Source organism: Microcaecilia unicolor, chromosome 1, assembly GCF_901765095.1.
Source record: "Microcaecilia unicolor chromosome 1, aMicUni1.1, whole genome shotgun sequence".
In the NCBI taxonomy this organism is placed as follows: domain Eukaryota; kingdom Metazoa; phylum Chordata; class Amphibia; order Gymnophiona; family Siphonopidae; genus Microcaecilia; species Microcaecilia unicolor.
The window spans coordinates 189,278,803-189,292,416 of record NC_044031.1 but is presented as its reverse complement, the minus strand read 5'-3'; the positions used below and the strand labels follow the sequence as shown (position 1 = coordinate 189,292,416).

Here is a 13,614-nt window from a genome sequence, read left to right as displayed (position 1 = left end):
TTTTTAAACCCCGCTAAGCTAACTGCTTTTACTATATTCTCTGGCAACAAATTCCAGAGTTTAATTGCACACTGAATGAAGAAATATTTTCTCTGATTGTTTCAAATTTACTACTTTGCAGCTTCATTGTGTGTCTCCTATATTTTGGAAAGAGTAAACAAGTGATTCACGTCTACCTGTTTCCACTCCACTCATTATTTATAGACCTCTATCATAGCCATCTTTTCTTCAGCTGATGAGCCCTAGCCACTTTAGCCTTTCCTCATAGGGAAGTAGTCCCATCCCCTTATCATTCTCTACTCTCTACCTTTTCTAATTCCACTATATCTTTTTGAGATGCGGTGGCCAGAATTGTACCCAGTATTCAAGGGTGTAGTCGCACCATGGAGCAATACAAAGGCATTATAACGTCCTCATTTTTGTTTTCCATTCCTTTCCTAATAATACCTAACATTCTATTTGCTTTCTTAGCCACCGCCGCACACTGAGCAGAAGGTTTCAACATGTCATCAACAATGACACCTAGATCCCTTTCCTGGTCGGTGTTCCTAATGAGGAACCTTGCATCACATAGCTATAGTTCTGGTTCCTCTTTCCCATATGCATCACTTTGCACTTGCTCACATTAAACATCACGTGTCATTTGGATGCCCAGTCTCCCAGTCTCGTAAGTTCCTCTTGTAATTTTTCACAATCATCTTGCTGTCACGATAATCAGGAATGGAGTGAGCTCTTGTGCTGATCCGAAGATCAACAGAATTCCCAACGCTTCACCCACAGCGACCACCATTCCCCAGTGGTTGAGCCCCTGGGTTCATGTGGCCAGCAGTACTTGGAGATGGGTTGAGAGTAGGACTCAGGGGATGACAGTGACAGCAGCAATTAGGAGAAGTCTGGTCCAGGCACAGAGTCAGGGCAGGCAGCAATCCAGTAGATGTCAGGTCCAGGCACAGAGTCAGAGCAGGCAGCAGTCAAGCAGGAGTAAGGTCCAGGCACAAAGTCAGGGCAGGCAGCAGTCAAGCAGAGTCAGGTCCAGGCACAAAGTCAAAACCATTAATCAGCAGTACTCAAAACAGGAATGCACCAGATACCAGGAAGAAGTAGCTGAGGCAAGGAGAGGAAGAAAACTCCTAGTTATAAAGTGAAGGCGTCTGACATCAGAGTAGGTTCACCCAAAGTGTAGGCATGCCCAAAGTGTAGGCGCCTTAAACCGGAACTAAAGAGAGAAGTGTATGTTAGCCTCTGCCTCCACGTCTGATGTTCCAGGTATGTAAGACACTTGCAATTTAACAACTTTAAATAACTTTGTATCATCAGCAAATTTAATTACCTCACTAGTTACTCCCATCTCTACATCATTATAAATAGTTAAAAAGCAGCAGTCCTAGCACAGACCCCTGGGAACCCAATTATCTACTCTTCTCCATTGAGAATACTGACCATTTAACCCTACTCTCTGTTTTATATATTTTAACCAGTTTTTAATCCACAATAGAACACTACCTCCTATCCCATGATTCTCCAATTTCCTCTGGAGTCTTTCATGAGGTACTTTGTCAAATGCCTTTTTAAAATCCAGGTACACAGTATCAACCAGCTCACCTTTATCCACATGTATGTTCACCCCTTCAAAGAAATGTAATAGATTAGTGAGGCAAGATTTCCCTTCACTAAATCCATGTTGGCTTTGTCTCATTAATCCATGCTTTAGAATATGCTCTGTCATTTTGTTCTTTATAGTAGTCTCTGCCATTTTGCCTAATACCAACATCAGGCTCACCGGTCTATAATTTCCCGGATCATCTCTGGAACCTTTTTAAAAATTGGCATTACATTGGCCACCCTCCAATCTTCCGGTAACATGCTTGATTTAAAGATGAATTACATATTACTAACATTAGTTCTGCAAGTTCATTTTTCATTTCTATCAGTACTCTGGGATTATATCATCCGGTCTAGGCGATTTACTACTCTTCAATTGTCAAATTGCGCTATTACATCTTCCAGGTTTATAGAGATTTCATTTAGTTTCTCTGACTCTTCAGCTTTGAATACCATTTCTGGTATTGGTATCTCTCCCAAATCTTCCTCAGTGAAGACTGAAGCAAAAAATTAATTTAATCTCTCCGCTATGGCTTTGTCTTCCCTGAGTGCCCTTTTACTACTCGGTCATCTAGTGGTCCAACAAATTCTTTTCCAGCTTCTTGTTTTTAATATACTTAAAGTTTTTACTATGTGTTTTTGCTTCCAACGCAATCTTTTTTCAAAGTCTCTCTTCCTTATCAGTTCTGTGCATTTGATTTACCATTCTTTATGCTGTTTCTTATTATTTTCAGTTGGATTCTTCTTCCATTTCTGAAGGATTTTCTTTTAGCTCTAATAGCTTCCTTCATCTCACTTTTTAACCATGCCGGCTGTCACTTGGCCTTCCTTTCTCCTTTTGTAATACCTGGAATATAACTGGCCTGGGCTTCCAGGATGGTATTTTTGAACCGCATCCATGCCTGATGTAAATTTTTTACCTTTGCAGCTGCTCCTCTATTTTGTTTTTTTCTGCTTCTGTTCGACCACCCTCGTCATGTCCACACCGTTCTCCAATGCCTCCGGGACTACCGTCTCTTCGCCAAACTAGAGAAGTGTTCATTTCATCAACAGTCTATTCCATTCTTGGGATATATCTTCTCTTCAGAGGGGCTCCAAATGGACCCCACCAAACTCTGAGCCCTCCGGGATTGGCCCATGCCCCAGGGTCTCCGGGCCTTGCAACGGTTTGGGGGGTTTGCTAACTATTACCGGCAGTTCATCCATCAATACTCCCTTATTTATTTATTTCTAGCATTTATACCCCGCTGTTTCCTGCTCGGTAGCAGGTTCAGTGCGGCTAACAATGAATAGTTGCTAGGTATTACAAAGATAACACAGTGTATAGTTACAAAGTTTTACAGGGATAACAAGTTGAATAGAGAATGATAAAATGGGGAAATGTGGGGGAAGGAATGAGGTAAGGTTAATGTTAGTGGTGTGGATTTGTGGTGTAGTTTAGGTACGTAAATTAAGTTGGGTCGTTCGGATAGGCTTGGTTGAAGAGGTATGTTTTCAGCAGTTTTCGGAAGGGTAGAAGTTCGTTGGTTGCTCGGATGCAGGGCTTTTTTTGAGGGGGTACTTGGGGGTACTGAGTACCGGCACCTTTTCCACTGGCTGCTAAAATTGACCCATGGTCCCCAAGTTTTAATGAAATAGCTCAGGCTCTACACACCAATTCTGCCTTGTCATAGGTTCTGTGGCTGGTTGCAGGGGGCCTGGCTATTGTGGGGAGGGTCCCTCAGTGATTACCCCCACCTCTGAAGGGTGGCCTAGCATTTGAGTACCGGCACATTTTTCACTAGAAAAAGTGCACTGCTCGGATGTATCTTGGTATGGTGTTCCAAAGTTGACTGCCTATCACAGAGAAGTTGGAAGCGTAGTAGGTTTTGTATTTGAGGCCTTTGCAATTGGGAAAGTGGAGATTGAGATATGTTCGAGAGGATTTAGACCCATTCCTGTCAGGGAGGTCGATTAGTTTGGTCATGTAACTTGGAGATTCTCCGTGCAGGATCTTGTGGATCAGTGTGTGGACTTTGAAGTTTATTCGCTCTTTGATAGGGAGCCAGTGTAATTTTTCACTGCCCCTCTTACCGCACTGACCAGGAAGGGGGCTGATGTGAGGAACTGGACACCGGAGGCCCAGGAGGCTCTCGCCAACTTAAAGCAAGCCTTTCTCTCTGCTCCTGTGCTTCGAAGCCCAGATATCAAAAAAACATTCATTTTAGAGGTGGATGCCTCTTAGCTGGGGGCAGGGGTTGTTCTGTCTCAAACCTCAGACTCTGGCAAGCGTCACCCCTGTTTATTTTTCCAAACAATTTTCTCCGACAGAGCGTAACTACACCATTGGGGACCGGGAATTGTTGGCCCTTAAATTGGCTCTCCAGGAATGGCGATATCTTCTGGAGGGGGCCTTGCACCGGTGTCACAGTAATCACCGACCACAAGAATCTCCTATACCTTCAGGATGCTAAGAGACTAAACCCGCGACAGGCATGCTGGTCTCTTTCCTTTGCCCATTTTAACTTCTACCTGGTATTTCGACCTGCTGAATAGAATATTCAGGCTGATGCGCTATCCAGGGCCTTCAACCCTCCCGAAGAATCCGAGGAATCCTACCCCATGCTTAATCCTGCCTGTGTTGCCTCCATGACTGTAGTTTCTACCATCACCACGAAGACCTCTGTTCCACCCCAGTCCAGGAAGAAGGTTCTCAAATGGGGACACTCCTCCACGTTTGCTGGTCACTCTGGATTCCGCAAGACTTTTCATTTAATCTCTCAGTACTATTGGTGGCCATGCATGGCTCAGGATGTCTTACATTTTGTTTCCACTTGTCCCATCTGTGCCCGAAACAAATCCTCTCCTGGCAAGCCGTGGGGATTCTTACAGCCACTGCCAGTTCCACAGCTACCTTGGCAGGAAGTATCCATGGACTTTGTTACTGATTTACCACCGTCCCAAGGTCACACAGTCATTTGGGTAGTGGTGGATCGATTCTCTCACATGGCCCATTTCATTCCCATGAAATCTCTCCCCTTGGCCGCTACTCTTGCCAAGAATTTCATCCAGCATATTTTTTGTTTACATGGTCTACCTCTCCAGATCATAAGTGATTGAGAATCTCAATTCACTTCTAGATTCTGGAGAGCACTGTGTTCTGCTTTTGGCATCACCACCCATTTTTCATCCACATACCACCCACAGACCAATGGATTGGTGGAAAGGGTCAATCAAACTCTCAAGACCTTCCTGCGAATGTATACTAATAACAGATAGGTTGATTGGTCCACATTACTCCCCTGTGCTGAATTTGCCTATAACAACGGTCTCCACACTGCCTCTCGTACATCACCATTTTTTACAGTATAAGGGCGCCACCCACAACTACCACTTCCGATCCCTCAGACCCAAGACTCGCCTCAGCTCCAACAGACCCTCATTGATATCCGGGACATTTGGAGCAGGGTCCAACAACATCTTCAGCGAGCCGCTGCTAGATACAAGCTTTTCGCAGATCGTAGGAGGCGGTCTGCTCCGACCTTTCAACCTGGACAAAAAGTTTGGCTTAGTACCAAATACTTGAGATTCCGATTACCCTCACACTCATGTCGTCTTTGGTTCTATAAATTCAATTTTGCTTATAATATTGTTTTAAACAATTTAGTATAATTAACTCATAAGAGATCTTAATGTGAATGGTCCTTAATAAAGAGCAAAACATCAAAGGCCTGGGAGCAACTTGGTCTTACTTTTAGTCAATCAACCATCTTGGATTCTACCCTTCCTCAGAAGTAATTCTGCCTAGCAAGTCTGAACTGTCAGCCATTTTGATTAAAGCAAGCTGGTAGACTCTTGTGTTTTCTGTATACCTATATCCCACATATACTGCATCTCTGTAGACACATCAGAACTATAATATCATTCCCAAATTTACCTCAGCAATGAAATACCTGACTAAAAAATAAATTAAAAAAATGCCCTTGATATACCACTTGCAACATCTCTGTGGAGGAGAATTCCTGCTATTTTATATAAGCAGTTTCTCATATTTGATTTGCCTAGCTATTCAGTACCAGACTGCCCAGGTTCAGGTCCAATCCCATTTGCCAAGAGTTTTGCTCATACTGCTATCCTATGCTTTCACTGAGCCATGGTCTATTTGACAGACAGAAAGAGGCAGTAAATACTGCTGTCTGTCTTTTCTATATAAAATCTTTCTGGTGATAGCCCTGATATGGCCACTGTTTTCAATCACTTAAGAAGCAGCAACTCAATTATATCATTCTCTTTGTAAGAATTGCCATTGCTTACAGTCTACTTCCAGTCTTGACACAAGTAAATCACTTTGATAAGATCCTTTTTCTTTCAATAGACTTGCATAAGTAATGGCATTAGTGATACGCCCAGGCCAAAATTACTATAATGGGCTTTTTGTATGAAAGCAAAGATTTGCCATTGTGGTGATTTATTATGCTATCTGGCAAATGTCTTTCTCTCTCTTTCTCTCAGAAAAACACAAAGATGAGAGTGTGAGAGAAACAATGAACGGAAATATCCATTCTTCTCCTGGATTAGAGGACATCCCAAAGTTCATGGGTTAAAATCATTCTATGTGTAAATAATGTGAACATGTGGATGGTAATTTTATAAAGGTTGCCTAGGTTAATTGGCAAAGGAGGTCACTATTTTTCATCCATTTTATAAGGACACATTGGTACCTAAGTGTTTATAAAATAGAAGCTGAAATTCTGAAATAATTGCACCTAGATTGAAGGCATGGATAATTGCCAGTCAAGAACTGCTTAAAATTTTCATTTCACCCTCAATTTGTTTTTGATCTCTCCCCTCTCCCTGTGTATTCTGAGGCTGATTTATCACAGGAAGGATGTCTATCCCCTTACCCTTTTATCTCGTGTAGCCCTGATATTTGTTTCATTGTATAAATCGGGGGACCTGTAGGCCAGATCTTTGTTTCCTTGTATAAATGTGGGGAAATGTTTAATCTGAGGATGAAGATTTGCCTCTGTGCAAGAGGGCCTAGGTCCTATGGGCAAACAAAATATACATTTCTGTCTGTTCTTATTAATGTGTACATTTCCATCTGTTTTATTCAGCTCCACTATACTAATGATATGACTATGCAGGTCTTCATTTGGCAGCTGTACGAAGAGCGTCACAGTGCAGTTTGCGTCACACAATTACATCACTTGCCTGGCATTTCCATCAAGTCTTCATTTTCATTCACACATGCTAGACCTATTTCCTCAATAAAATGACATCTGTGCATGTATTAAAGAAAGGACACACGTTAAAGTTTGTGAACACACGGCCCCTGGACATCCGGTTGTAACTCAGGGCTGAACCTTAGGTCAGTCTAGGCTATACATGTAGGTTTTATTGCTTTCACATCTTGATAATCTGACATTATACCAGCAAGTGTCAACCTACATTTGTTTCTCACAGGGATCACCTTTCTCCCATTTTTACATGGGGTTCACATTGCTAGGCAGTCATACCCAGCAGCAAGACAAAGGTAGCCCACAGGGATTACCTTTCTCTCAGTTACCATGGCATAACTTGCCATGAATGGGCTTTGTCGGCATTACCATACCGGAAGCCACTAGTGCGGCTTGATAAAAGAGGCCGTTAATTACCTCATTTATCATTCCTATTGCCAGATCATTGATAAAAATTTTAAAAAGCACTGATCCCAGTACAGATCTTTGCAGCACTCCACTATACATCTTCCTCCATTGAGATAACAGGCCATTTAACCCTACTCTCTGTTTTCCATCTTATAACCAGTCTCTAATCCAAAATAGGATATTGCCTCCAATCCCACAACTTTTTCATTTTCTCAGGAGTCTCACATGACGTACTTTTTTAAAATCTTTCTGAAAATCTAGATACGCTACATCAACTGGTTCACTTTTTCCACACATTTATTCCTGCCTTCATAAAAATGTAGTAAATTGGTGAGGCAAGACTTCCCTTGGCTGAATCCATGCTGACTCTGTCCCATTATACTGCAGTTGTCTATGCATGCAATAATTTTGTTCTTTATAATAGTTTCTACCATTTTGTCCATTCTGTAGTTTCTAGGATCACCTGGACATGTGTACCTGCATGCACCCAGTTCTAGAATTGTCTTTTATGTGTGTACCCACATATTTTACAAAATATGCATGTACAACATGAACCACTTTTCATACAGAATTCTGATCTGGAAATCAGTGGGTTTGGAGCATTCACTGAATCCACAGATGGGTCAACTTCTTGATTTGTTGCTTATTTCACTTAAACTGATTGTTAGTCATTGAAAAGATACCTTAGTGGTGGAGTGTGGTATGCTTTTTATCATAGATATGAAAAGGAGACAGAAGACAAGAGATTTGGGTATGACAGGAGTAAATGTAGATGGACATTTATATGTCCGGGGATTAGTGTTGTTTCTACCCCTTTTGTTGGGGCCACTTCACTCTGTTTGCATGGTTGATGCTCTTGTTGTTTTTGTTATTGTATGGAAAATTGAATACAGAAATTTGAACTTCAAAAACTTATGCATGTGCATTGCAATTGTGCCCCTGTTCTGTGGATCTACACCCCTAGAAATGCCTGCACACAGATCGTGCAGAAGCAAGAGTGCACTTTCCATGTGCATACATTTTCTGTATTTATGCTGCTGTGCAATTGTTCAAAAGCTCTGTTCAGCATTTAAAATAGGCTTCACACATGGGATGAAGTGTGATGAAGGCGGGACTGGGGCATGGTTATCACCCAAACAGAGATGGGCGCCTTTCGCCGATAATGGAAAAAAAGTATGCGTTTGTAGCTAGAATTTAGGGCACTTTTCCTGGACCCTGTTTTTTCACGAATAAGGCCCAAAAATTGCCCTAAATGACCAGATTACCACAGGAGGGAATCGGGGATGACCTCCCCTAACTCCCCCAGTGGTCACTAACCCCCTCCCACCACAAAAAATGATGTTTCACAACTTTTTATTTTCACCCTCAAATGTCATACCCACCTCCCTGGCAGCAGTATGCAGGTCCTTGGAGCAGTTGTTAGGGGGTGCAGTGGACTTCAGGCAGGTGGACCCAGGCCCATCCCCCCCTACCTGTTACAATTGTGCTGCTTAATGCTTAGTCGTCCAACCCCCCCCAAACCCACTGTACCCACATGTAGGTGCCCCCCTTCACCCCTTAGGGCTATAGTAATGGTGTAGACTTGTGGGCAGTGGGTTTTGAGGGGGATTTGGGGGGCTCAACACACAAGGGAAGGGTGCTATGCACCTGGGAGCTGTTTTACCTTTTTTTTTTATTTTTGTAAAAGTGCCCCCTAGGGTGCCCGGTTGGTGTCCTGGCATGTGAGGGGGACCAGTGCACTACGAATCCTGGCCCCTCCCATGAACAAATGCCTTGGATTTATTTGTTTTTGAGCTAGGCGCTTTCATTTTCCATTATCGCTGAAAAACAAAAACGCCCAGCTCACAAATTGTCGAATAAAACATGGACGTCTATTTTTTTCGAAAATACGGTTCGGTCCGCCCCTTCACGGACCCGTTCTCGGAGATAAACGCCCATGGAGATAGATGTTTTCGTTCGATTATGCCCCTCTATGCACTCCATAAAATCTGACAATACATTTATCTGGAAATGTATGAATGAAATATGTAGCTAAAGGAAAACACTAGACCTCTTCTCTAATGGTTTACAAAAGTCAAGACAAAACCTAGAGTTTTCCTATTAAAAAAAAGGAAGAAAAAATGCAGGCCAGTTGGGGAAGATCTGCTTTTTGTGCTCCCTTCTCTTTTAGCCTTGTGAACTTGCAGTCTGATGGAAAAGGGCAGCAGAGCACTTTCCCTCTTCAGCCTGCCTCAATTGCCCGCTTTTTCCAATGACCCAGCCTATCAAGTTCTAGAAGATACATTACCAGTAAAGCAGCTCTTGAATGTTATTTTTGAAATGCTTTAATTAATGTGGCCTTATTTTCCCCAACAGGGAAAGTGTGGAGTGCCTTATCCAAAAACATTCATATGCACGGTCACCCATCAGAACCTATGGAGGAGATGATGACATCCTGGGAGATGAGAGTCAGATGGCACAAAGCAGAGGTGAGAAATGAAACACGCTTATCAGTCTGAATGATTCAATTAAAACAAGTATACCACAAACTGACCTGAAACAACTTTATACTCAATTACATCCCCAGGAATTGTGCTCTAAAAAAATGGAAAATTATACAGAATAATGCAAAATCAATTGCTATAATACAGTATATTAAATAGAACAGTATTTCAACATTCTTAGAAACCTGTACTTTAATACATTGTACTGTTTTGGGATATTGCCACGTACTTGTGACTTGGATTGGCCACTGTTGGAAACAGGATGCTGGGCTTGATGAACCTTCTGTCTGTCCCAATATGGCAATACTTATGTAACTTCCATCTTCCCCAGCTTCCCCCTCCCCCCCCCCCCCAATTAGTGCTCATTATTGCTTGTTAAGTGCTGTTATCAGCGCTCATTAGTTTGTTAAGCTTGTTAAGTTACACACATTGTTATAGAATCCACTCCAATTTTGGCGCAGGTCTCTAGGCATGCTATATAGAATCCGTGGGTAAGTGCCTTATTCTATAGAGGTTATGTTCCTAAATTTACATTCCTAAAATTGATGTTCCTAATTTATGGGCATAATCTATGCTCCTAAATTAGGAGCATAATCTGTTTTGGAGCATAGAGTATGCTCATAATTTATGAGCTTAAATTTAAGAGCATAAATTATGCTTATAAATTTAGGAGCATAAATTTTAGGAGTGTAAATTTAGGAGCATAACCTTTATAGAATAAGGCCCTAAGCACTTAGGGGTCCTCTTACTAAGCTGCAGGAAAAAGGGCCCCGCAGTAGCAACGGGGGCCATTTTTCCCACACACCAGGGCCCTTTTTACTGCAACATGTAAAAAGCCATGCGGTAAGATAACTCTTACCATGTGACAGGGAGCACTTACCGTCACCCAATGTTACGATTGAGCTAGAAAAAAATATAAAAAATTCTTTAGTGCTGGAAATGGCGCACACTCGACATGGAACTACCGCTGGCAGCCACATTTGGTCAGCTGTAGTTCAGATATAGCATGCGGTGAACCCGCATTGGGCTTACCGCCACTTTGTAAAAGAACCCCGCCCTAAAGCAGCGCTAAATAGTGGCTTAACCAGTTCAATTGCCGCAGTCAAAAAGGAAACCAGATATTCAATGCCAGTTGGCAGAAATTGCTCGGCACTGAATATCCCAGTTGAATGCCAGCGACGGGCAGTCAAAGCACTGCCTTCTGGTGGCTGAATATCGGGCAGTATGTTACCAAAGTGTACAAATGTACAAGCTTGAAAAGAAACATTGTGTATTAATAGAAATATCTCTACAAGGTAACATATGCATAGCACAATAATAAAAGAAATGAATATACCCCCCCCCCCCCAATTTAAAGTCCATTTACTTCCATTAGATATATATATAGATATAGATATAGATAGATAGATAGATAGAGATATATATCTATATATATCTATCTATATCTATATCTATATATCTATATATATATATCTATATATATTATATTCCTTCTACAGACACCCCACTCTTCTTGGGAAAGTTGATAAATTGCAAGTTCCTTCTCTTAAAGGCAAATTTCCATATTTTCCAGTTTCTCTGCATCACCATCTTATCTTTCACCAATGCTTCTTCAAGATTCTCAAATTTAGATTTTTGTTTACAGTGTCACCAGTCATTTTCCCTGATTCAAGAGCATTAGCGCTTGTTCCAAAACAGTGTCAGATAATCTAACAATCTGTTCATACAGAATCTGAAATTTACCAGAAGGTACTTTACCTAAGTTATCTATTGCCAACCAAAGAATCTCAAGAACAACAACTTGGGTTTTTTCTATAGATAAAAAAGAAGAATTGCCCCAAAAACCTGCATGAACATGATTTTTGATTAGAGCAGAGCTCTGTGCTCTTCAGGGGTTAAAGATGCCTCAGAGACCAAGGAGGAAACTTCCTTGCCAGTTGGTGACCTTTTGCCCCAGCAGCAGCCTCACTGAACTTGTTTCAGAAGACTGGCCTGGCAAACAAAATCATTCATTAGACCCACTACTATAAGATCTGCGGGGGTGACCTGCAATAGGTCAGGTTATACCCTTCCTTTTCTTCCCCATTCTTTGAAAGAAGGAGAAATGGCAGCAAGAAAAAATGTTGTCCTTTATTTGGGTATGTAATTTGCAAACTTTCAATAATGACGATTTAAAAATAAATCACATGTGCCTTCCTAGCCACCAATATTCAACAGCATTTAACTGACAGTACCACTGAATATTGACACTCACTGTCCATTGCCCGAGTGAGTAGTTCGGAGCCATTACAGGGTGTAGAACCAGGGAGGAGCCTGACTATGCGGGTGTCGGCAGTATTCAGTGCTGGCACCACACAGCTGACTGGGCACAGTATACTATATACAATGTCAACAGAAAACACATTAAAACATCTTAATAGACAGCATCAGTTGTCTGTACATTGCTAAATTAATATAAATTTGATGTCCCCTAAGAACCCAATGTTCAAACACCAACTCTACAGGTACTTGGTGTTTGAATATCGGGTTAGTTCGTGAGGACTCAACTGCATGTATAAATTGCCAGTTAGACACCTTATTGAAAAGTTATCTATACAAACAACGTCTGCCCACATTCAACATTTTCAGCCAATGTGCATCTCCCATACAGAAACTATTTATGCATCAGAAGAGGGCACCATTTGGTGTTTCTGATTCAAAAATGTCTTCTGTGTGGTAGAAACATGCCAACAGCAAAGTTTTGAATCAGTTCCTTTAAACTGGATGAACTGTGGGTGATAACGTCGGAAATGTTTTTCTTTCTTGTAGGATCTGCTTTTACGACATCAGATAATTTATCTCTGAGCTCCTGGGTATCATCCTCATCTAGTTTTCCTGGATTCCAGCACCCCCAGTCCTTGACAACACTTGGCACCAGTACGGCATCAATAGCCACGCCAATTCCCCACCCAATCCAGGGATCGCTGCCTCCTTACAGTAGGCTGGGGATGCCTCTAACTCCCTCAGCCATTGCCAGCTCCATGCAAGGCAGTGGACCAACATTCCCATCATTCCACATGCCCAGATACCACCACTACTTTCAGCAAGGGCCTTATGCTGCCATTCAAGGACTCCGTCATTCCTCTGCAGTAATGACGCCATTTGTATAACTGGTACAAAACGAACCCTCAAGATCCATTTTCCTGTAAACTGGACCCTTCAAAAAATATATAAATAAGGACAAGACCTAGAAGAAAAGCAGAAACTAAGTTCTTTACTACGTTACTAACATACTACGTTTAAAGAGAGGGTAATCCTTCCAGAAATGGTAGGATCACAGCAGAACATAATAGTGATTGCAACTGTTGACATTGACAAACCTTATTTTCTGCACAATGAAAGAGATTTGAAATTTAACAAGTGGTTTGAGAAACTATGGACTGATCCGGAGGTGCATTCTGCTTACTGGAATAAAAATACTGTGCTTGGACAGTAATGTACAAATTTCTCTTCTGTTCAGCTTTTTCGAAAGTCAGAAGGAATCTTAACAGAGGTAACACACACCCTTAGTTTGCCAGACCTCACACTGTAAATAATGAAAATACTATACTGAAAGATTTATCATAATTTCTGAGCATGTTCTTGTTGCTTTAGCATTCGTTTGCTGGGAGAAGAAGGATTGGATTGTCCTGTAGGGACAAATATATTTATCAAGAAGTTTGGGCTAGACTCATGGGAGAGATACCAAGACATAGCCAAACGGATGTAGGCTTCAACTGATTGTGTTTTTATGTGTCTTTGTTATTTCTCAGTTACCTGATTTGCAGAAAAACAAATAATTCTGGTTCCTTATTTTAGGACTGGGAATGCTGTAGGTCATTTAATGAAAAAGGCTGTTTCTCTTTATACTACCAGTGTTTTTT

The 13,614-nt window shown here is 41.6% G+C and overlaps 1 protein-coding gene across 1 annotated transcript in view; it reads left to right on the top strand.

Annotated features, from left to right (window-relative positions):
- The window catches only part of TBX20 (T-box transcription factor 20), a 126,675-nt gene extending 113,354 nt beyond the window's left edge, over nucleotides 1-13,321 (top strand). Inside the window, exons 7-8 of the mRNA XM_030189992.1 lie at nucleotides 9,585-9,697; nucleotides 12,521-13,321. Coding sequence (XP_030045852.1) covers nucleotides 9,585-9,697; nucleotides 12,521-12,861 — 454 coding nt within the window. The 3' untranslated portion in view covers nucleotides 12,862-13,321. The remainder of the gene's footprint in view (nucleotides 1-9,584; nucleotides 9,698-12,520) is intronic.
- Nucleotides 13,322-13,614: the final 293 nt, after the last annotated feature.